A 26,973-nucleotide genomic window follows, 5' to 3' on the forward strand; every position below is an offset into this window, starting at 1 on the left:
CATGGGTATGTTTGTGGGAGTTTGTATGTTATAGTACCTTCATCTGTTTAATAATCAGTAGTTCCCAGATTTATATGCAGACAGCATGTTGCTTATATTAATATTCTATTCTATATTCTAATATTGAGTGAAATATGTGAAATGATAACAGCAGCAGCCGTGGAGGATTATAGTATTGTAGTAGTGGTAGTAATAGTAGAAATTAAGTAAATAATAATTAATTTTATCTGCTGTAACTTTTATAAATTAAATATTCATGATGAAACAAAACCTGCCTGGAATTCGATTTGATTCGACTGGTTTGCAGTTAAAAATGAATATCATGTCCTGATTATTCTATCTTCATTGAATTAAATTATTGTCTAGTAAGTGTAGACAACTTGTCGCAGACATGAACGGAAGCAATAAGTGAAGTAAAACTTTCTTCTGTCACTGAGCAAATTGTCTGCAGACACAAGAAACTTTTGTTATTGGCAATCCTCAAAAATGCCTCATAGCACAGAGAACACATTTTGCTCAAGTAAATTTGCTCATTTTGATTGATACCATCCATTCTTTGGTGTATTTGTTATCGTTAAAACCGAAATCTGTCAAAACCAGTTTCAACTAGTAAAAACTAGTTCAAATGTAGGTAGGTAGGGGGCGAGTTTTCGTGGGATCTGGAATCGATGACGGTTTGGGTTTGGTTTGTTTGGGTTTTTATTTGGTAAAAGCTTAAGCGGGCCATATCTGACCTGTCATTGGTTCTGGATCTTGCGAGGATTCGCTTTCTATCTATCTACATTTTTAAAACGACCAGCCTCATGGTCTAGTGGTCAGAGTTTCTGGCTATAGTTCATGAGGTCCCGGGTTCGATTCCCGGTTAGAGCACAGGAATTTTTCCTTAAAGGGGATTATTCCTGTGTTCGTCCATGGTCTGGAATTTAGGTTAAGTTTAGATTTAAGATCTCTCCTGGCACTACATTATCATAATCATCCTATCACATCATCGGGGTAATGTAACTCCGCCTTCCAGGTGCCCAACCTCAGAAGTGGGTTACAATTAAGCCACAGCCAGGAGAGAAGACCAGAAATGTCGAAAAGACAACCTGGTGGCATTGGATTAAAAAAAAAAAATAATATTCTGGAATGTATGAAAAACTTATATTTTAAAAAATGTTTTGCTTGTCTGTTTTATAGCTATTTGATTTTGCATATTAAATGGATTTTTTTAGTGGAAAAATATCTGCAGTTCGTTAAAAGATGGACTTCCGACTTAATGACATTTCATTCGCTAAATGTAATTTAGTGCTGCCTATCAAAAAAGGCTGACAGTATAAAGCAGTGGTGAAATAAACATGAGCTTGTATGTTTGTTGAGGTGGAAGTTGTGCATTTTCTCATTTCACACATAATAACCAATTCAGAAGGTTTCAGTGTCAGAGATGTCACAGCAACTAAGGCTTTTCTATTTCTATTTCGAAAAAAAAAAAAAAAAACTTTTTTGCAATGTAAAATTGACAGTGAGGCAGATACTGTGGTTTACATATTTTGTTATAGTTTATCTTTCTGATATGAAGGCTGAGTATTTCTTGTCTTGTGCACATTGGCATGCAGATATGCTTGTGTATTTTTGCATACATATCTGGGTTCTACTAATTATTTCTGTAATTGCAAATAATTTTCTTAGATTCTCTGCATCCAAGTCCTGACCAATGATGTTAATGCTATTGAAATGACGCATGTTTTCTTTGTAATGTAAAAAATGCAGCATATCTTGTGAATTGTGTATTTTGAGAAAAATAAAGACAAGTCAGATATTAAAAAAATTATGAAGCAGATGATGATGGTGAGAATAATAATAATAATAATAATAATAATAATAATAATAATAATAATAATAATAATAATAATAATAAATGTGTGAAATTGATGATCACAATGCAGTAAAATAAATTTGATGTATATTTTAATTGTCTACTTTCTTGGTTTTAGGCATTACTAATGCCATCTACATTTCTCCCTTATGTTTACTGTATAGTGAGCTGTCTCAATAATAATTAGGACATAAAATAATGTTCTTCATAATCTGTCATTCTTGTAACTTTCTTCCTTCACACACTTTCTCTTGTATGAATGTGTGTGTGCGTGTGTGTGTGTGTCTCCATCTTGCTCCTCTCTTGTAATGCAGGTTCAACAATTAGGCATGCTGCATCATCAACAGGTGACATCATCCACACACCCGCAAACGCTTGGAGCTGACGGCATGAACACGAATCTCCGTGGGCTTCTCTCACACCACAATCCTCATGGAATGTACAATACTGGAAGTGGACAAGTCATTCGCGTTAGTCTTTCTGGTCAGCCACAACCAATGGGTAATATTGTGGCATACCGCTCACCATCAGGGGTGCAACAGTATCCTGTTAGTCTTGGTCCACCTTCCTTGTCCCGTTACTCTAATCCACATTCAGCATCCCATCCAAGCCAACACTCTGGAGCCATGCAACATCAGCAGCAACAGATGTACCAGCAACAGCAACAACAACAGCAGAGAATATCCCCCCATGCTGTGATGTACAACAATCCTAATATGAGGCCAGTCCTGCAAGCCAGGGTGCAGAGTCCCCACAGCTCGAACCAGCATTCCCAGCCTCTGCCACCACCTATGCACCAGGGTGGAGGTGTCCAGTGGCACATCCCACAGCAGTCGGGCGGCATGGTGAATGGGTCAGGTCTGCCACTCGGCTCTTCCTCTCAGCATCACAACTCATCCCGTCCTCCTCCCCAGTCCTTGCCTTTAGACGAGTCCTTCAAGATCACACTAAAGACGCAGTCAGCCTCGCAACAAGGGCAGCAGAATGTTCAGAGGGCAACACCGGCACCGGCACCTGCTCCCGCTCCTGTGTCCAACATGGCTGGAGGAGATGCAAATAAAATGCCTGGTGGTCATGTTACTTCATCTGTGCCCAAGACTCCAAGTCCGAGTCAGGCAAGAAATGATGACCCGGAGAAAAGTCTTGATAAGTTTTGTCAGGTATGCTTGTCAAATATATAGCTTTAATTTGGCAATTGCCCGAGTAGTTCCTCATAATATCATTAATATGATTGCAATTTTCGACAATTTAAGAATGCTATATTACAAAAGACAGTCAAATATAAACAGAACTTTTTATCCTATTGCCAAACGAACAAACTTAACACAGCTGGGATTTAGTGGCAGTATTAGTAGACGTGTGTAGACTGCCCCTTGCTGTGCATATCACTTCCTATTGTTTTCATTAGTAGCTACCATGATGAGCAAGCAAGCAGTATGAAATACAATTGCACAACGCATTAAAGTCGAGTTTTTATCAACCCAAAAGATGAAATATATCCATAGTTATAGATAATAAATGGACAGATTCTGATACCAGCATTCAAAAGAATGTTCGGGAACAAATTGATACAGATTATAATTTCACGAAATCTTTTCCGAAAGATTACAGAAGTCTTTTATTGTAGTGAAACAGGTTAAATCTGGAAAACATAACCTACAACGCAGTAAATTCAACAACACAGTGTAGCATTATAAACGTGAAATATTAATGCAGAGCTTTCTCTGTATTCAATTAATATAAACTCTACTCATATTTTACATATAGGAGCAACATCTACTCTTCTTTAGTTTGATAAAGAATTGTTTATTTTCTGCAGTACTAAACTAAGTTCAACTATTTGAGCTGAGAAAAATCGCTAGTTAGTTTTAATATTAGATCAAGACGAAGTGCTCTTGAATTAGTGTTTATAAACCAAAAATCTTAGTTCAGTTTGACTGAAGATTAATTTCATTGCGTGATCTCATATTAACTAATTATACAATATAATTGATGTCCAACTTCGTTTTAAATGATTGCATAGAACAGTTTCTGCATTTAATTTCTAAACTATACCCATCATATTACAGTTCAGCTGTATATGATGTTACTGTTGTTATTATTAATAGTATTATTTTGTCATTGCTATCATTATTGATTAAATTAGTGTCTTAGTAATTATTACAGTTGAGGAGCCTAGTATCAAAAATGGACAAGATCCATTTTTATTATTTGTCAGTATAGCCATGTTTTTGTTTCATTATGTTAACTTCTAGTATAAAGTATAACAATTTTTGTGTGTCATATTGGTAACTTTATTAACAAAATAATTCAGGTCTTCACTTAAAAATATTAGTTTAAAACATTTTTAAACATACTTAAAAATTACGTTGTCCACTTTTGAATCAAACAGAGGTACAGGGTTCATTTTTGAAACACACAACCCAGAATCGGGATAAAGATGAGAAAATTCTATAGATGTTCTGATTTTATTCTGAAACTAGTATTTAACTGGAAAACTTAGAAAAATTAAATCTATAATGTTGTTACTATTCAGTTCTTATAATAATATAATTTTCACTTTTTAGTTCTTATTTTACTGCAATTCATTTAAAAGGCATTCAAAACAAGCACATTCAAAATGAGTGTCTACATTTTTATTAGAATTCTGGATTACAGTACTATACCACGGAAGAAAGGTGTTTTCCTTCCACTCACTTCCGAAGTGTTTATTTAGAAACTTCTGAAAATTCACAAGTTTCTGTGGCTTTACTTTGACTCCTATTTTAATTGGTGAAGGATTAATTTTCAGTCACTTTTCTTTAGTACGTTTCCATTTTTTCAGGATTCAATTTACGTTTTCTAGTCAGTTCAGGCATACTCCCAAATGTATTGCGCTCCATATTGAACTCAAGAGGCCCAAAAATCCCTATATTTCATTAAAATTTGGAAATAAAAGGGAATGTAATTATTAAAACATGCAAACTCTTTAGAATGTAAACATTGACTGGTTACCATGACCGTTTTAAGCCATTTCCGGCAATCTGATTGGCTGAAATGGTCATGTCTGCATTTGAAACAAACTATGTATGGAGGTGTCAGATTATGAAAGTAACAACATACTTCAACGTTCACAAAAGCATGTAAATTACCGTTTCTGAAATAAACGGATCACATATTTGGAAAGAGCGCGAAAAATATTATAAGAACCGATCCTTAACTAATTTAGATGAAAATGGCATCTCGTCTTTGATAACAGGCTCCTCACTTATTCTTGCAAAATTAAGTAATATAGTACATGACTTATCTCTAGGAATCTGTCAATGATCTGATGGCAACAATTGCAAAGCTGGATCGTAACGGCATTGAAGTAGTACCAGAGGGTCAGAAAACAATGGGAGCAGGTGATTCACCATTGGTGGACAGTTCAACAGGACTGGACGAGGGTGCCGGCCCTTCTCATATGTCTCTCCCACAACCAGTAGCTATCCTTATTGATGGTGAGCATTTTGTTTTCAAAGTGGAAAAAAATCATTGCAATAAGGGTGGTATGAAGTTTGTGCTAAGTAAGACAGGTAAGCTGTACTTGCTATGCTCTTTATAGTGCTTGACGCTTGCAGCATGGTTATATTAGTAAAGTTTGTGGATCTAATGTATTTGGTTTTTTGACTTCCAATAAAATTTAATATGTGATAAGTCCATATTTATGTCTGTTTGCATTTATATCTATTTTATATCAGTATTTTATATTATTATACCAGTTGTATTAAACGTAGAAGAAATCATTTTATATGGAAAAAGTAGTACTTAATTTTTCATTTCTTGTAGAAATTGTTACAGAAGTATTTAGAACTATGAATTATTGATATTGAAACTTAAGGTGTAATAGTTACCAGCAGTATACAAATTGACAAATATGATTCAGTTATTGAACATTTTTTTATAAGTGATTCAGTATTTATATTTTATTGTCCTGAAGACTGACTTATTGTAACTTTTTATGTGCTTCTTAAAAAATTATTAATTTTACAAAAACATCTACCTCTTGATGATTCTGAATATTTAAAATGTTATTTTTGTTTGATTTAAGTTAAAATATTTTCAGGCAAAAATTGAACTTGTGCTTTTATTAAGCATATAATGAATAACGCTTCAAGCAGAAATGTTATGTATTGCATTTAGAAACTTGTACAAATTTTTTCAGAAGAAATTGGTCTCATATTTTGAGTCACAGTTGATCACTCATTTTCATTCAGTCTGTGAATCTCGTTTTAATAGTGATGATATTAAAAGATCATCACTTGTCTGTGATAAACTAGAAAAACAAATACTAAAAGATTCACATCATTTTTTTTTTCTTATTTTATTGTGTTCATGCCAATATAGATATTAAATGTGGTAATATGAGACATATTCGGCTATTATGTACCTATTCCCTAAGCAGTATTTGACTTAAAAAAAGTTATATCCTCTGTGATTTATATCCTGTAGTCATCTTTTTTTGCCACTGTCTTCGGTATCACTACTACTAGGACTGTTATTTGTCGTAAATCACACTACACATTGAATTTGAAAAAGAAAAAATGATTTCTTGACTATTAAAATAAACACTTCTTTTGATAAGATAGGCCTAGCAATAAAAAGCTTACAACTGCTTTTCCTTTGGCTATTAAATGAGTTAAATGCTGAAATATTGTCTTATAGTATTTATTTTTCTATTCTTCCAATCATCTGTTTAGTATGACTTAACTTCCTGTTTTATAATGCTGTTTTCTGATGATAAATGTTAATTATTTTGGCCATGAAATCTTTTATTTCGTTACAGAAAAGACCTGCATGAGATGAAATTCATTAATATTTTTCTTGACATCTTATGCAGTTCCTGTAATTTTTTGGCTTTCAAATCTTGATATGCTATTAAATATGATTGATTTTTTTTACTGTCATAGAGTCAATGGGAATAACAGTTACATCTGAGATTATTAAAAATGTTGTTATTATTTTCTAATGCCAGGCGTTTGACAAAGTCATTTGACCTCCTGCACTCCAATATTAAAAATGTATACAGTTTCTTTGATCAGATCTACATTTCATTCATTTAGTGTTCTGCCCAAGGGTAGGTCTTTCACTGCAAACCCAGCTTTCTCCAGTCTTTCCTATTTTCTGCCTTCCTCTTTGTTTCCTCATATGATCCATATATCTTAATGTCGTCTATCATCTGATATCTTCTTCTACCTTCAACTCTTCTCCAGTGCAGCCTTCAGTAGGCAGTTTCTTCTCAGCCAGTGACCTAACCAATTCCTTTTCCTCTTCCTGATCAGTTTCAGCATCATTCTTTCACCCACTATTTCCAACACAGCTTCATTTCTTATTCTGTCTGTCCAATTAACACATTCCATTCTTCTCCATATCCACATTTCAAATGCTTCTATTCGCTTCCCTTCACTACGTCGTAACGTCCATGTTTCTGCCATATACAATACCACACTCCATACAAAGCACTTCACTAATCTCTTCCTTAGTTTTTTCCCCAGAGGTCCGCAGAAGATGCTCCTTTTTCTATTAAAAGCTTCCTTGCCCATTACTATTCTCCTTTTGACTTCCTGGCAGCAGCTCATGTTACTGCTTATAGCACACCCCAAGTATTTGAAGCTGTCCACTTGCTCTATTGCCTCATTTAGAATTTGCAATTTTATCTTCTGTATTTTTCTTCCTATGACCATGCTCTATCAAAATTCTGAACTATAAATGTGGAGCTGTGTAGAGTCTAGCTCGATACTGAAAATGTATTAAACTGTACTAGCTGATATTAGTTTAAACAAAAGACAATAAGAAGTATGAGTCACAGCCAGTTTGTGTTAGAAGTTAAGAAGAAATTTGACTTAAAATCCATATGATCTTTATTAGAAGCAGATAATTCTTAGAGTTAACTTCGCCTTCTCTGCTATTTTTTCGGACTGAGGTGTGTTAAACTGTTTTGTTACTATTCTTACATTTTAAACAGTATTTTATGAAATTGCAATATACTGTAGTATAATATATTTAAAATTAATTAACGAATATACAGTTCTGTTCATAATGCTCATCTTTTATAGTAATTGATATGCTAGTTGAATTTTGTCATTTTTTTTAATTATGAAAAAATTAAGTAAAGTTAATTGCAGTTTTTAGTTTGCTGATGGTCGCATTTGTCTCATATTACTTCAATTTCTATTTTTCACTTGTGATTTGAGGTAGCTTACACCTGTGTGCATTATGTATATGTAAATAGAGTGTTACGTTTTTACCTTGAAAAACAAAATGTACTGAGATTAATGAAAAAAAAAATGTGGTATTAAAAAATTGTGATATTTTTATGAACTTATTGATTAATATAAAAGTTAGTGTTTTTGCCAAAATTTCTGTGTTCAGGAGACTGTAGTAAATAGAAGGCTTTGATCTACTCTCTTGGCAAACTTTACCATTTTGACTTTTACAAATTGTGATACATATATATGTACAAATGCCAAAGAATAAAAAAAAAATGACACTAAACATACTAGAGGTTGTATTCTTGTGCAATATTCACTTTTGTAAAGCCAATCTCTGAGTCTTGAACACTACTAATAAAATATCTTCAGAAGTCTTCTGAAGTATTTGGACAATAAATGTAGAAATCGTGTGAAAATTTAACAACGTGAAATGAAATAAATATATAGACTGAACCATAACTAAGTAATGTCATTAATTCTGGTGGGATGATTCTTTCAGTAAAGAGCAACAAAAAAAGTCAAATACCATTTTGCTAGGTTTTGAATAGTGTTCCAGAAAAATGCGCATTTTAAAATACATTAATTATAAGATTGTGCAATGCTGCAATCATCAGGGAATACACATTAATATTATAGATTTATTAATTTATCAGCCAGAATAATGTCTGTAATATTGACAATTAATATTTGAGGAGAAAAAAATTCGCTCTGGCACCGGGGATTGAACCCGGGTCCTTGGTTCTATGTACCAAGCACTCTGACCACTGAGCTACACCGAATTCAGTCCACAGCACCGGATCGAATTTTCCTCCTTCAGTGTTTCCCTTTATGGCCTGACTCCATGTTAGGCATATATGTTGACGTATATGTCCAGTGTCAACTGCCATTATACTAGGAGCGCACTCAGCTTATTCATATCGTAAATTTCTCAATTATTTTATTGGTTTTATAACTCACCATAGGATGAAGATATGAGATTTAGTAAACAAGCTATTGTAATGTGCTATCAGTTTTTTCTTCTTCTGACAGAAAATTTTAATTTGGTTATTGTTCTTTATTATTTGCTATGTACGAGCATGTGATTTGTGCTAATGTTATTTGCATTTTTACGTCTCTTTATAATGCATACTGGTAATGAGTTCATTATGTTAATTATTTATGTTCTTTGGTAGTTAATGTATGATTTCATTTATTTTATGACTGGATTTATTGTAATTATAATTTTGTATTGTCATTTTGCCACACTCTTTATTTTATCTCCTAATAATGTAGGAGTGATTGAAAATTTTGACCGTTTTGATATTATTTTATGTTTTAGAAATTGAGTGTACCCATAGTTTAAACACAACTTGCCAGTTATGTATGCAATAGTATAAATTTCAAAGTAGTATCTTGCATAACCTACCAATAAAGCAATGTAAAGATTTCATTTCCTCTCTTTGGTTATAATTTGTTATTGGTAAAAATTTATATTTATTTAATTGTCTTTTGCTCTGAATGTGCAAACAGTTTGTATTAAAAAGCGTTATTTTTAGAAAATTGACATATTTGTATTAGAAACGTTTTGTTAGTATCTTATTATTTTCGTAACATAACATCATATCCTTAAATGTTTGTAACAAATGACAAATATTTCAAACAAAAGCTAATTTTGTCTTTTGACGAACAATTCTTACCATTTTAAATCTGATGTAATGATTATTAATAATCAAAACATGTTTAAATCACTGAAACTTTGTTAAAGTACATAAAAATAAAAACATTTAATTAACAAAAGAAGAGGTTTATTTATGTAGAAACAAAGTACTGTAACATTCAAATATGGCTACTGTTTCTTCTTCAGTCATTAATAGACCCATTTCTGGACTTCATAAAACATTCAGAAGAGAGTCCTACATAGTGTTCTAGATTTCCTAAGTAATTGATTGTTTCAATGTTATAGTATTAAAAGGGTGACAAAGTAAAACTTTTAGATAATCCCATAGCTAGAAATTGGTATACTTTTTATCTAATGATCATGGAGGACCATACTGTATCTGTATAGGTCAGCGTTTCCCAACTGGGTTCCGCAACCTGATGATAGGGATTCCATAGATACTGTTAAATCTTTCATGAATAGTCGAAATTGAACCATATCTTTCTTTTCGTCAGACACTGCACTAACTTAGCTGGAAAAAACATCTTCTGAAAGATTGTGTTGACATGTTTCCATACTTATCTCAGTTCCAGGCATGTAGATATTATACCACTAATTTCCGACCATTTGGAATCTCTGTTAGGATATCTTGACAAGTACTTCCTTTCTTTATCATCAGACCTTTACGTCTATATCAGGAATCCTTTCATAGATTCGCTCTAACAATGTAGAAGGTTTATTGAGTTTGGAAGAGGAAGAGCAATTAGCTGAATTGAAATGTGTTCTAATATAAAAAGTGAAATTCAGTGAATAATCTTTAGATATGTTTTGGTCAGTGGTGAGAAAAGAGTTTCCTGTAATCTCACAGATGCTTTAAGCGTATTACTCCAATCCTTCAGAGCTTATTTGTGTAAACAAGCTTTTTCTTGTTTCACAAACATTAAAACCTAACAATGAAATAGGGTTTTGACAGTCAAAGAAGAACTTCGAGTTTGCCTGTTAAAATTGTGGTTTTACAATAAAACTATAGGCCTACACAAGCACAAATTGCATACTGAGCTGACAGTGAAACCAAATTATACACTTGAACTGTTTACTTTTATCTTTTAAAAAATGTTTTGCAAATTGGAAATGGTTTTGCCCAAATATAGGAATACAGCATCTGTTAATAATGGCTTTTGTAAGATATAACTTGAATGTGAATATCTTTCTATGAATAAATATTGTTTTAATTTTTTTTAAACTATAATAAGCTTATCTGTGATATGAATGATCTACTGTACAACACAAGCCTATACTTTGGCCTAGGTGCAAACACTATGAGTCAGTCTGCTGGGGTTCCTTGAGGTTTAGTTAAACATTTCTAGGGCTCTCCGAAGCGAAAAAGGTTTGGAGATATTGTTATAGGTAGTCATTGTAGAACTTGTTGCAGGGTACAGATTTTACACTTCCAATTATGTAGAGGTCTAGAGTTTTCTTACATTGACATATCCCTTTATTGCAGCCATAACAATACCTTAATCCTTCTAAAGAGAAACTCTTTTCGAGGAATAAATTTGTAGAGTGTGGGGGTCGCATGAATAGCAGCTTCAAAAGTTTTTGTTACATTTCGAAATAAATGTTCCTAGGGAAACCGAAATATAGCAATTGGAAACGGGTGATAGGACCAACGAGCTAGAAGTAAGAATATAGAGAGGCGATCGCACTGCCATCTTTGAAACTTTTGAACCTATGTCCACCATGTTTTAACTGGTCAACAAATGGGCATGGTTCCTGTAGGATATACGGAAAGTGACAGAATAGAACATGTTGCATATTGTGAATCTTATTTTATATTGCAATAACTCATACGAGTATATACCATTTTTACCAGTGGGAAGGAAACCCATGCAACATTTTATTCTATACATCTTACATTGACATTGGAGCTTTAAGATGTGGAACAAATACAGAAGTGGGCATGGTTCCTATAGGATGAGACGGAAAGGATAGTCCAGGATAGTTTCATCTTGTGAATTTTATTTTATATCGCAATAACTCGTATATCCCATTTTTACCAGTGGGAAGGAAACTCACGTAACATTTTACTCCATACATCTTACATTGACATTGGAGCTTTAAGATGTGGATACAAGTACAGAAGTGGTTCCTATAGGATGAGACGGAAAGGGCAGTCCAGAATAGTTGTATCTTATGAATCTTATTTTATATCGCAATAACTTGTATATCCCATTTTACTAACATTTATTTTTAATAGTCATCAGTAAATCCAAGCAACAACATTTTGTTCCATACATCTTATGTTAACATCGAAGCTTTATGATGTGGATACAAGTACAGAAGTGGGCGTGGTTCCTATAGGATGAGACGGAAAGGATAGTCCAGGATAGTTGCATCTTGTGAATTTTATTTTATATCGCAATAACTCGTATATCCCATTTTACTAACATTTATTTTTAATAGTCGTCAGTAAACCCAAGCAACAATATTTTGTTCCATACATCTTACGTTAACATCGAAGCTTTAAGATGTGGATACACGTACAGAAGTGGGCGTGGTTCCTATAGGATGAGACGGAATGGGTAGTCCAGGATAGTTACATCTTGTGAATGATGGCATTATGAAAATGCAGGCGAGATCGAACACGCTTTCAGTGGAAGACACGTAAGCTCCAGTTTCATCAGACAGACATAGGCTACTTGAAGTCGTATTCATGCCAGTATGTTATACAGACCTGAATTCTTGTGGCTGGTGGTGTTCTACTGAATTTTCCTCTGCCACAGAAGAGAAAGCTTCTTCGGTGGAGGCCTAGAAGTCTCTTTTCTTTTTAAATGAGATGGAAAATCGAATATGGTTGGTATTGCATTGGGCAACAAAAGTCTCCTCTCATTTACAAAATACATGTATTTAGTATCGAAATGTGCGGAACACAAAACACTATATATTGTGGGATACCATTTCTTTCTCTTCATTTGTGAAACCCACTCCTTACTTAACAAATCATTTTTCAGTGGGAATCTGTAAAAACAATGAACACATTACAGAATCTGTCAATAACTGTTTTTTTTTATATGTATAGTAATACGAAATTATGGCAGACTACTTACTTGAAATATGACATATTCTTTGTTTTGTCGCTTCGGTTGCTACAGTTATAAGCAGAGCACACAAGAGGCATCTTAATTACGGAATTTAAAAATCACCACGTTTCCTTCTGTTAAAGAGAGCTAACAAGTTAAAATATGGTGGCCGGTAGTTCAAGCTAGTACCACTAAGAGCGCTGATACAGACGTGAACGCCACTCTATATTCTTACTCTAGCTCGTTGGATAGGACATTAAATCTCAGTAGTTCATAAGATACTGAAGATGACGCAGCACCGGCATCGAAACATTCCGTCTGTCTAAGGTACATAACCTTTTTAAAAATTTTTAATACTTTTAACGTGTCGTTTAACAATTTTAAGTTTTTTAAACAAAGTGTTAACGTGAACCAGAATCAGTGATTAAATCTCATTTTTTTGTGACAGTACGGTACACAATTATTGATTAAATACATATTCTTGTTTTAAATACACGTAGCTCTCTGTCCGTAAAGGAGTTTCATTTATGAAAGACTAAGGTGACCAGATTCACCTCGATAGAAAAGAGGACACAAAGCTTCAAAAAGGAGGACATTGTTCGAAAAAAGAGGACAGAAACTATGTACTTAGATTTAGGACTAGGCCTATATTATACTATAAATTACGTCAATATCTATTTTCTTACAAAATATTTACAGTACAGATTTAGGCTCATATCATACTTAAAAGTATGTTAATATTACAAAATAATTACGATAAAACTTGATACATATGAAAATCAAGGAAACTACACAGAGGACAGAAAATATCTATTTAGATTTAGGCTTAGACATATATTATACTTAAAATTATATCAATATATATTTTATTATAGTATACTTATGATAAAAATTATATAAAATGATTTTACAGTTAACTACATGAAAACCAAGGGAACTATAATTATTATCAAAATACATAAAAAGACCGCACAAAATGTGAATTTGATATTACTTTGTAAGCAAATAGAGTTATGATCTTTGGCAGAGAGTATATTCCGTCAATGCTGCTGCCACCTTCAGGCAAATTACTCGAAAAAAGCGTCAAATCAGATAATTCTAAAATATCAGGCATACAGGTTACGAAAAAGAGGACATTTCATGATTTTTAAAAAATCCGCTTGGACCCCAGACAAATGCCTTAAAAGGAGGACTTGTCCAGACAAAAGAGCTTTATCAGAAAAAAAAAACTGTAGTCACTGGAATGTCATTGAGCTGTGGTCCAGACTTCACTCAAAATTTATGTAACTAATATAATTTCGTTACATTAAAAAGCACAGACATTAATGCTTTAGGTGTAAAAAAAAATAACATTTTATGAATATAAATCAGATAAATATAGTAGGCTACAGTATAAAACAGCTAAACTAAATTCAGTGGAATAAATTACACAAATTAAAAGTTTTTGTAAACACTCCTGTAACCCCCTCCCCCTTAATTATGACATAATCTGCTTTCTTAATTATTATTGTAAAAAATCTTCATTGATGATCTTCCCATAGTCTGAAGAAAGCATGTAGTACTTACTGTGAAGATTTCTTTTTAATTTCTTTGAGATTTTTTAATATGACATTTCTTTACACTTTACTCCCAGTTGTTGTTTTACAATGTTTTCAATGATAGTTTCCATGTCTGATAGGAAATGATGTAGATGTTAGTTTTCATATGTTTTAGAGGATGTTCTTCATCCTTTCTTTTCTCCTTCTGTTTTGTTCTTGAAAACGTTCCTCCTCCCCTCTCCCCCAAGTCATAATTTGAATGATTGCACAAAAAAAAGTGGTTTCTTTTCTCCAAACAATGGCAAGTATAATGAAAGGGAGGAAAGTTCAGAAGCTGCATAATGTACCATCTCTGTAGTGTCTTAGATTTATAGTATATAATTGTCATTATTGTATGTGATTGTAATGGTTAAAGGTGATGGATGTATAGGAAGGTAATTAAGTAAATATTAAAGGTGATGGCTATTCATGAAGGTAATGTTTCAGAATGAATGTAATTATATCTCTCTGGACTGGATTCAGTTACAATTACATTAGTTTCTTACATTATGTATCAATCAATCAATATTCTTAATATATCCAACTGTTTGCTGACAACATAAGGTCCACTATAGTCCACTGTAGTCCTTTCAGTTCTTGTTTTTCTTATGTATAATGTCCGTCCTTCAGAATACATTAACAGATTTGTAGTTCTTTTATTCCTCATATTGTTTTTGTTTTTGCGCCTTATTTTATTTTCAGGATGGTGGCATAAACAATTATTGAACCGAGCGAGATAGCTCAGTGGTAAGGCACTGGTCTCGCATTCGGAGGATTCCGGGTTCAATTCCTGGTGCCAACCAATCAAATCGGAGTTTTTCTTCGACTGAATATAATTAATTTTCAGTTAAATAAAGACATATGCCGAATTGGACCCCAGTTACCACAGAATAATAGACAGTAATCCTCTGATTGAGGTTCTGGCTGATATGTACTGTACATGTATTATTAGGCAGTACATCTCACTTGACGATATAGGTCAGAGGAAGAATAATTATTTGTATACATCTGAAGTCTGATTAGTGTAATATGTAGCTAATCAGCGATGTATGCAATGGAGGGGGAAAGGAACTGGCCATCCTCCCCCATTATCTCCTGGCCTAGTTGCCTCATAAGTGATGCCTTCTTGGTGTTGCTTGTGAGGTTCAGACCTGTCTTCGGACAGTTGATAAACAACAACAATAGACAGTACAACAGCAAGAAGCATTCTCAACAGTAAACTACAGACAATCAGGATATCTAGGAGTTAAAGCGACTATAAATAAATACAACAAAAAGTAATCATTGATGGTGACATATAGGAGAGCAGTAGACACTATTAGGTAAATAAATTGTAGAGACCCCGCAACATACTCTCTTTCCAGCTAAAGATTGAAGTAAATGTAAATAAATGCACGTGGCATAATGGTTCCTGATTGGCTATTGGACGCACGTCGTCTCCAAACTCATGCTTGTCATCTTCTTCCTCTCATTAAAATAGTTCCTTCTAAAATAATAAAATGTATGATATACATGAAATACGAGTGAATTAAATATGCTTATAAGAACACTTTCTTACGAATTAAACAACATGTTTATATTAGTACTTTCAGACATTCCGTGTTAAATCATTGTAACGTGTATTATGGCAACGCGCATGCGTAATAGGCATTAAATTCCTTCCAAGGTGACTTGCAGCTTCACAGAGCACATCAGCACAGCTGGTATAACACAGTGCGAGATTCAGTGTTGCCAACCTCAAATAAATTTCTGTAGAATTAAAGAAATTCTCCACTCTTCAAAGAATAACATTCAATCACGAATCTACAGAAAAAGAAAATCCACTATTTCCAGTGGAGAAATAATAAATATTAACACTCTGTGAGCATTTTATGGGTTAGTTCAATGAATGTGTTGAAATGTCTGCAATATATCAGACGGTGGCTGCCCTGCGTGCTCACTTGCTGAAAATAATGCGCCCTGGTGGCTGCTTTGGTAGCTAGCTTGCGATTGCGGAGTAATATATTTCGGTTTTGTTTATGTCTACTTCAATGTTTAGTTGGAAATAGTTCAGCAACTCAGCTCTCAGATGAGCCACTTGCGGGCTCCAGTAACTTACTGATAATGCAGAGAGCATGTTTTCGATGATAGACAAGCAGCACAATATCCATAATTCTATATACTGTGAACTGTTTATATAAACTGTTACTAGATATAACCAGTTAAACATATTTAATCACACAAATTAAGAAAGAAGGTACTGAAACTGTTTGCCTTCTAGTTGGAGCCTGTTTAAAAAGTGACATTGACATGTTATTCATTCACTGCAGTTGGAGAAATAGAGACGATGTTTTTCCAAATATCTTTCAGTGTGTGTGGATTATTTTTGTTCATTCTGTCGATTTCCCGACCTAGCCCTTTGTGGCTTTTATCTTTGGGCAACTCTAAAGACAAAGTGGACATAAATAATCCATATGGGCTATTCCATCTCAAATCGACCGAAATGTAGAGAAAATTGACCTTGCAATTTTTAAATACCATGAAACTTTTTCTGTCCGTAGACAACTGTGATGTAATGCTTTGTGCAAAGTTTGAGGCATCAGAATTTAGTAGTGTTTAAATTAATAATATTTAAATTTATCGTATTTTCATAAAATTAGCAACTGTAAACTGTTGTGGCTCCGAAACCCTTTCACCCAATGATCAAAATCATGGTTTATTTTGATGCGGAGAAGTTAAAGTTTATATTCTCATGTAAACAGTTTTTCTTACTTTTTATAGAAATGGAGAAATTTAGATTTTTCTTCATTAAGATGCCTTTGGCCACGAAAAAATATTTTTAAAATATATGGTTAGATTCCGCATTGAAAGTACAAATAAACACATATTTTTTACTGGTGGGACGTTGATAAGAAAGTATTGAAAATATCAAATAAAGAAAATAAATAGTACGCGCGTGAACTAACCAGCTGACTGTGAGGTGGGAGATATCTGAGGGAAGCAAGGCCAGTAGACATAAACACGTGATGTGTCATCTAGCAGTCATGGCTGTGCTAGCTTTATCACAGGTTTTCATAAACACAGGAGTAAAATGACGTCCAACACTCGCTTATCTTCAGCTCTCGGCTAGCACATGCGGTACTGCGCCGTTCAAGTTTAGGCATGTGAAAATAATCTATTTAATACCCTCGAAACTTATTGCCGAGCCACTAAGCAAACAATGCCGAATCCCTCTTAATAATGCAAGGTTTTTTTCTCAATGTTTTTTTACATTTTTACAAATGGCCAAAAAGCCTAAAAGCAAGTAAAATCAGATTATCTGTCTCTCTGTGTACAATAAAAATAAGGATTACTTCTTAACATAACCTACCAAATGTCAGCTTCAAAATAAGCTCTCGTTCAATGTTCTGCAGTAAATGGTTCCAGAGTTCTGAGCACTGAAAGAGGCTTGTTTTTATAAAATACGCTAAATTTGTCGCTCAATAATACGAAAACCGTTTGACTTTCGATAGTATATTTTTGAAAATACACTCCCCTCAGCACCTTGTATAAGTAAGGAAAAAATTAGAGTATAAAAATTGCGAGGTTTTTTACTGATCGATTTCATATGGAATAGCCCATATACTCTAAAGGAACTAAATATAACGCCTGGGAAAACACTGCTTTCATTTCTCAATGGACACTGCAGTGAGTGATATGTCAGTTCTTAAACAGGTGCGACAGATTAGTAAATTATGCTTTAACTGCTTGTATTTTGTAACATTTTATATTCATAGTTTGTAGAGTGTTGAATTAGTAATTCTGTACTGCATATTACCAATAACATGCTTTCTACAGAACTGGAGCCTGCAGCAGCTCTGTCGGCAACTGGACTGCTATATTGTGGTTTCTCTACAATATGTATACTCCAAAGCTTGAGGCCATTTTTATGCATCTGTTTTCTGTTGTGTGTCATGCCACAACAAGTTAACGATCGTAATACTTACAACCACAGTTAAATTGACAGCATTGACTTCTGCTTTGAAACAAAATTGTACCACAGTCTAGTATATACAGTCACGAAGGTTGAGTTGTGAGGGTGCTAGGAACAATAGACTGTGCTGGTACTATTTCGCATTGTCTGTAATGAGGCGATATTAGTGATCCTAGTGGTGAGCAACTATCTATGGATGCATACTTACTACGTATTGAGCTTCGTGACTGCATGTATTAGACTGTGATTGTACTCTCCTTGACCAGTCTCTGAATGATTTCAATTTAGAAATAATTGGTAATTGCAAATAATTAAGATTAACTAATTAGTAAATTGTACACATCTTTGACCAGTCTCCAAATGATTGCAATTTAAAAATTATTGGTGTCAGATTTACTAATAGAGGACCTAACATTCTAAATGTGCTAAGTGCCAAAAACAACTTTCTGAGATAATAATGAAAAACACACTGTGCAATGCATGTTGAGATACCTACAACACCGTCTTTTGGCACATGAATGAGTCACCTACAGTTGAGCTACGACAAAGACGCCACCTATTTGGCTCATTCGGTTAAGGCGCTTGCCTGCCGGTCTGAAGTTGCGCTCGGGTGCGGGTTCAATCCCCGCTTGAGCTGATTACCTGGTTGGGTTTTTTCCGAGCTCTTCCCCATCTGTTATGGTGAATGCCAGGTAATCTATGGCGAATCCTCAGCCTCATCTCACCAAATACCATCTCGCTATCACTAATCTCATCGATGCTGAATAACCCCGTAGTTGATACAGCGTCGTTAAATAACCAACTAAAAAAAAATGAAAAAACGACAAAGACGATTTAGTATGATATTCTCATATGGATGTTCTTCCCTTAGAGTGAATAAAATGAAATTTGAAAAATTGGCACTTAGTAAATTTAGATTGTTAGGTCTTCAATTAATAAATTAAAATAAACTTACTCACCAATCACAATAGATGCTGGAAGTGCTTTCCTTGCTGTCGGAGACAGAGTTTGATGAGTTTACATTTGTTTGCTAATACTTTAACTCACATTTATTGATTGATCGATTTCACGTAATTATTTCACTTCAAAATTGTAGCCTACACTTCTTGGAGCATTGTTGACTCCTGCAGATTATTTTTTCGGCATTGCAGCAAAATTTGTCGTATACAGGAACAATCCAAAGATGATCAGATTCTTTTAATTCATGAACCACTATAAATTTATATGGATGTAAGTTAAGTATTCTTGATTAGCCTTATGCTCTGCTCACAAAGACATACTGTATTTCTCTTGAGCTAATTCCACCACCCTACTGAAGTAGTTTTTCTAAATTCGTTTATTATATCTTATATCCCACACAGTATCGCAGTTCGGACACATCAAATTAGGAAAAAGTCTCTGAAATTTAAATGTTATGCTTTCCACAAACTTATCACTTTTGTGGAAGATGTGTTTCACTCAAAACACTTGTTCTTCAACAGACAGCATTGTCAACATCAGTAACATTCATTTGTTACAAAGCTAAATGTCACACTACACTGGAACCTTTTCATACTGTCTCCTTCGTATGAAGGCTGTGCTAATGGCTCTGATGGAAAGTGGTACCAACTTGTTGCTGCTAGACTAACTACCCAGTGTGTGTCATTGTGGAGAAACTTTGTATACACACTACTGTTAATCTTGCTTAGTTGTTTGTAATAGCCAGACATAACGAGCCTAACAGAATAGTCAACCCTTGTGGTCTTAATGATCTGCTTTGATTTAGAACCTGTATGTAGTTCGGGAACTTTGGAAATGTTAAGTACTTAGTGAAATACTCATAAGTTTATTTCTGAAAACATTCACCATGAAAACCTAAAAACTCCTATAACATTTTAAGAAATTAAAGATTTACAAAATCAGTTACCAAGTAAGTTGTCTTTGCTGGTTTAGTGGTTACTATGTTCTCCATTGAACCCAAGGTATAAAACTAAATTAACAATGTTAGATATCCAGTGACGTACAAATCGTAACAGGTTATTGTACATAGACAGTCTACTGCTTCCTCCTGGTTTTATGTAAATGTATCATGAAGTACCTATGATTTCTAGAAAGGATGCCAAATAAGAATTTCTTCCTATTCTAAGTTTTGTCAAAGAAGAAATACTTAATATGTATCAGTTTTCTCCCTTTAGAGCAGCATTTCTCAAACTGTGGTCATACTGCTATGTTAAGAGAATGACAAAATAAAGATTATGTGTACAAAAACAATACCGGTAAAACACATATTCTGAGAAAACGAACTCAAGTGAAACACAAGTCATGTCATTGATTTTGCTGGATGACTTCTTCAGTAAAGAGAAACAAAAATGCTAAATACCATTTTGCTGTATTTTGGATAGTTTTATAGAAAAATGAGCAATTTTATACATGTGAATTGCGCTATCTTGCAACATTGTAATCAGTAGTCTGTTGTGTTTCGGTGAACAACCCCTTCACTGGACATGTTTTGAATAGGGGAGTGGGAAGTCTTTGCCATTTAGGATGTTTTTAATGTTATAAGAAAAAAAAAAATACAGATACAGAGAGAAGGTGCAAGCAGTATTCTGCTTCAGCCAATTAGAAATAGTTGACCCCCCTTCCACTTCAATTTAACACATAAACTTATAACTTGTGTGTATTAATTATAGACCTGGTTGAATGGAAGAGAAGGCCTCAAGGTCTTAACTCTACCAGATAAAATAAAATAAATTATTATTATTATTATTATTATTATTATTATTATTATTATTATTATTATTACTACTACTATTATTAAACTTACATAAGATGAAGTAAATTTTCAGAGCTCTCTTCAAACGCAGTTTTATGTATGTACAGGGTGGAAGTGAAATAACCTTGCAGATTGAAATAGACTATAGTGTACACTGAAATGAATAGAAAACCTATATTACGTTTTAAATATATGGTTAATTAGAAAATTAAGTTTGAAGTTTCAGCAGTCTGACAACATCGCCACTAACACACTCTACTCGTGATACAGATATAAGAGGTCAACTAATTCGGTAACCCTGTGTGTCTCGCTAGATGAGTTGTTCTCTGACGCTATGTTGCAACCAACTTGCAGCATGCAGTGACTTGAATTTATAGTCCTTTTTTTTTTTTAATTAGATTTACAAAAAAACCGTCCACACTATTGAACTATGCCAGAAGGATAAATTATTCTTTGATAGTTTTCCTGTCGATATGGGCAAAAATCACGATTCTATTTGCAATAGTTGCAGAATAAGAGGTTGTTAAACATTTGAGAAAAAAAAACGAACTTTTCAACAATATATTATAATTTTTTTTACATACATGAGCTATTCGCTCTGAAAATCTGCAAGGCTATTTCAATATATATATATATATATATATAGTTTATTATAAAACAACTTACATTTCTTGTACTCTCTATCATCGATCTAATGTGCAAACACAAGCTGTGCATATCTGTTCACTCCAGGCAGAAACTATTTACAGCATTGTCGCGGTTTCTTACAATTTAAAATTGCTCTCAAGAACAAAATTTATATTTGTTTGGATGACATTTCTGCAAATTTAAGGGAAGACTAACATCCGTCCAATCATTTACTATCCGAATTCATTGCTCTTTAAATCTATTGAAGAAATTGGGAATTCAGTCAGTAGGTTTCTAAAATGCGTTACAAAGTTTTCATTTAAAATATTTTTTCTCGAAACTTAAACAAAATCAAGCAAAATTGTATTGAACATTTCTATTTCAGATATCTCAAAGATTAACACCTTGAAATTAATGACATGACTTACAGTTTATCCTTTGTATTAGACACACAATTATGTTAAAAGATACTAAAAACCACAGATTGAAGTCCAATATTTTTTTTACATAATGGCTCATTGATAGCAGCAAGCAGTGTGAGGTTTACTGCAATCATATAGGTGTACACATCTTTGTTACTCTTAACGTTTCACAATACAGGGTGTCCACATGAAACCTTTACAACTTCGGATGTAAATAATAAATTATTGAGACACGATATCTGGATGCAGTTTTCTGCATGTTATTTGAAACCTGTCAAAAGTTTTTATGGAAATTTTGTTAAATTGCTGAAATGCGTTGTTTGGTTGCAGGTGTGAATTTTGGTGAAATCTGACAGTGAAGGAGATGTGGATACCTCAGGAGATGACACAATGCGTATCCTGGTTTATCGAGACACGATCAGTAAACACTATAGTCCCGTCGCTCTAATTTCCAGCAGCCAATCGCGTTGCAGGTCGGCTACATTTAAACGTGTGCGTCTTATGATTTGCTTATGAAGACATTACTCATTTTTTAAGGCTCGATAAATACTTAATATAATTGCCTGCTATTTTGACTCTTTCGTTGGCGTTCGCAGAAAGCACACGAAGATGTTATTTGCCGCTCAATTATTTGCTGAATTACAGTGCGTTTGATTTATTATCATAGGAGCTACGGCATGATAATGTTTAACGGTGTGGCAAATAGATTCCTCGTATGGTAGCTCGGGAACGAAAGAACAAAAATGGCGACCGATACTACCTACCTAGACTTTATAGAGCCTTCACTTCCTAAGACGTAAGCAAAGAGGCGGAGTCACACTGGAAATAACACCGTCGCAACTATAGTATGTTCATTCACAGTGCTGCCAGGGAATTGAACTTGCCACATTCGACTGTCAACAAAGTCCTCTACAAGAATCTGAGGCTGTACGCTTACGAAGTTCAGCTAGTGCAATCTCTTCAGCCAGATAATCGTCCACGTCCACTCATTTGCTGTTGACATGCTGGATAGAATTGACATCAAGGAAGGATTCCTTCAAGGACAAATACACCTTGCACATGTTCATTGTAGCTACTCCACAGTTGTGCTTTGCTGCCCACTGCCCTTTTGTCGCAGCATACTCCCAGTCTCTATAAGTTTTTGGTGCCGTTCCCGGATTGTTGGCTGTGATGGCGGATCTCTTCCATATTGGATCTGGACGTGATGTTGCACCTATGTATCTGATCGTGTCTCGATAAACCAGAATATACATTATGCCATCTCCTGAGGTGTCCACATCTCCTTCACTGTCAAATTTCACCAAAATTCACTCCTGCAACCAAAAAGATATTTCAAAGGATTTGTTTTAAAAAATTGGGTATTTGGTTTCCATGTGCTCATGGCTTCATAGTTCAGGCAGATATGACTTGAAAACAAACAGCACATTGTGGCTTACCTTCTGATGGAATAAATTTATATTTTAACAAACCGTCATAGTACAATCTTTTCTTTTTATTTATCAATTCACCCGATGTAGACAGCTCACTTCATTTTGTTATAAATTTGCTCATTTTGCAGTGCCAATTGAAGAAAAATATTTTAATATTTTCTGATGAGGATCCTAAAAAAAAACTGGTGTGGATTGGAAAGAGAGAAGGCTGTTCAGTAATCTTTATATGAAACGAGTCAAAGTCAGGATAGGAGAGGAAATGTCAGGAGGAAGTGAAATAGGGAGAAGAGTACATCAAGGTAAACTTTCGAATTCTAAATAAGGTAGTAGAACAAGTAGATATCTTCAAATACTTTGGGTGTATTATAAGCAGTAACGAGCTGCTGCCAGGAAGTCAAAAGGAGGATAGCAATGGCCAAGGAAGCTTTTAATAGAAAAAGGAGCATCTTCTGTGGGCCTCTGGGAAAAGAACTAAGGAAGAAATTTGTGAAGTGCTTTGTGTGCAGTTTGGGATTGTATGAGGCAGAAACATGGACATTACGATGAAGTGAAGAGAAACGACTAGGAGCATTTGAAATATGGATATGGAGAAGAATGGAGTGTATGAAATGGATATACAGAATAAGAAACGAAGCTGTGTTGGAAAGTGTGGAAAAAGAAAAAATGATGTTGAAACTGATCAGAAAGATAAAGAGGAATTGGTTGGGTCACTGGCTGAGAAGAAACTGCCTACTGAAGGATGCATTGGAAGGAATGGTGAACGGGAGAAGATTTTGGGGCAGAAGAAGATATCAGATGATAGACAACATTAAGATATATGGATCACATGTGGAGACAGAGAGGAAGGCAGAAAATAGGAAAGATTGGAGAATGCTGGGTTTGCAGTGAAAGACCTGTCCTTGGACAGAAAACTATGAATGAATGAATTTATTTTTACTGAACACATTATGTTTCCCTGTTCGACTTCTTTCATGATAGGCACTTGTAAACAAGACATATTCGTTATACAAATCTGGCTTTCAGGTATAGCTCCCTATAAAGCTGACTTGAATAATTTCAAGTAAAAAATTGTTCTGGGGCCAGGCATTGAACACGGAACAATTTTTCCTTTGAAATTATTCAGGACATGTTTGTGTTTGAACATGTGTATATGGCAAATCAAAACTCGCATACATTGACGTGTATTGCCACATTGCTATCATCAGCAACAGACAGCAAGCTTTAAGTTTAGCATAAAGAAGACTAACAGGCCTTTGTGTTAGTGCAGAGAAGGCCGACTGACCTCTAACTCCTCCTGTGCCAATTGCATTGTTTTCTTCAGTTAAAGTTTAATTATTGCATATTGCCTGCAATTTCCTTTCGCTCCAACTGTTGTCCATGATGCTGATCCAATAATACAAATATGTCAATTCAAATATATTCATCTTGAATCTTGCATACACTACTTTTAACACCTTATTACAAAAGATTGATAAATTGGTACTTACTAGTGTTAATTATTGAACATGTTAAAGCAATAACCAGAGGACACAATACGTATACATATGCCCAACACATAACTAATGCTAACCATACATGCAATAACATAAATACAGACATGGAAATCCTACACATCCAACCCAAAAACCAAAAACTCAACACATTAGAACAATATGAAATATACAGACACACTAAAACACACCCTAATCAAATTCTCAACACACATATCAATTTCAGAACACATTCACTATTTGACTCCACATAACCACACACAAACACACCCTTACAACAGGCAGCGATATCAAGGTAACACTACAATCCAGTAGACTCTGACGATGATGTATACACCGAAACAGCTGTAAGCCACACAATTAACACTAGTAAGTGCCAGTTTATCAATCTTTTCAAATATATTGTTTTCAAGACAGCTGAACAATTTGAATTGATTGCTGTTATAAGATTTTGCAGGGAGTTGCAAAGTATTAATTCATTTTATTTTATTTTTTGGTGAGGTTTCACACGGCTACATTGTTTGAGAAACACTGCTTTAAAGAATGCTGTGATCCTTTACAAGAAGGATCTAGCCACCTCATGTCCTCTCACTTTATTACTCAGACTAAGAATGTATTCTTTCAACACATCTGGATTTACACCAGTTCAAAAGAAATGGACCATGATGTGGTAACATGGTTGCATGACTGTCCTGCCAAAACAACTGGGTAAATGTGAATATAGTATTGGTGATGGATCAAATGGAATTTTTTTACTCATGGTGGGTATACAGTGTATTTGTATATGATTAATGCATCATTTCTTCTGCATGTACTGTTTCTGAATTTTGTATGATATATATCTCACTGAATTACTATGTCAGGTGCATGGGTTCAGTATTTGCTTAATTAAACCTTACATAGACTTATACATAAATGTAACCATAATTATTTAATTTAATTTATATGGAAGCTTCTATATATTTAATACAGTGCTTTTCTTTCGAAAAAATTATAGCTACTTACAATTTAACTTTTTCTAATCCTGTGACAATACATTCTTTATGTAGAATGCAGTTTGTGTTGTTTAAAAAATTTTGGAAAATCTTACATAAATTTCCTCACAGACATAATATGGTTTATTATAAGAAGCAACCTTTATTTGGGCACAAGTATGCCTAATCTTCTTTCCTTCACCAACATTATTGAAAATTTTGTCTAAACACTTCAGTGAAAATCGAAACCCGAAGTTCTAACTGACCTGTTATGCCTATTTCTATAACCAGTTACCTTTCACTACTCCCTTTTCTGATATTCTGTTCCTTTCCTCTATTTTCAATGCTTTTCATGCATAGTTCTTTCTATACCTTTCTTTTAATTTTCATACACTTTCTTTATATTTCTTTCCTTTAGTTTCCACACATTTCTTTTCCTTCGATTTAAACTTATTTCCCTTCTATCCCTTTCGTTTATAATTCTAACCAGTATTTTCCATTTATTTCATTCCTATTCCTTTCCTTTAATTTCCATTCCATTCCTTTATATCTCTTTCGTTTATTTGCCACTCATTTACTTTGTATCCCTTTTCTTTCATTTTCGCTCCTTCCCTTTATAATCAAATTGTTTATTTTCCATGTATATCTGTTTCCTTCCTATTCCTTTCCTTTAATTTCCACTACTTTCAGTTTTCACTCCTTTTCCTTTCCTTTCCTTTTTTCTTCTTTCATTTCCACTCCCTTAATTTCTACTCCTTTCCTTTCCTTTCTCCTTTCCCCTTTCCCCTTTTCCCTTTCCCTTTCCCTTCCCACTCCACCTCCCCCTCCCTCTCCCCCTCCCTCTCTCCTCCCCTCCCCCTCTCCCTCTCCCTCTCCCTTTCCTTTCCTTTCCTTTCCTTTCCTTTCCTTTCCTTTCCTTTCCTTTCCTTTCCTTTCCTTTCCTTTCCA

At 34.2% G+C, this 26,973-nt stretch overlaps 1 protein-coding gene across 2 annotated transcripts in view; it reads left to right on the plus strand.

Moving 5' to 3' along the window:
• Positions 1–26,973, plus strand: part of LOC138698435 (E3 ubiquitin-protein ligase TRIM33-like) — a 185,656-nt gene that overhangs the window by 131,679 nt on the left and 27,004 nt on the right. Inside the window, exons 9-10 of one of the 2 annotated variants that reach the window (XM_069824342.1) lie at positions 2,170–3,015; positions 5,148–5,334. In XM_069824342.1, coding sequence (XP_069680443.1) covers positions 2,170–3,015; positions 5,148–5,334 — 1,033 coding nt within the window. The remainder of the gene's footprint in view (positions 1–2,169; positions 3,016–5,147; positions 5,335–26,973) is intronic. The other variant, XM_069824343.1, reaches the window with a different exon arrangement.

Source organism: Periplaneta americana, chromosome 4 (genome assembly GCF_040183065.1).
Source record: "Periplaneta americana isolate PAMFEO1 chromosome 4, P.americana_PAMFEO1_priV1, whole genome shotgun sequence".
NCBI lineage: Eukaryota > Metazoa > Arthropoda > Insecta > Blattodea > Blattidae > Periplaneta > Periplaneta americana.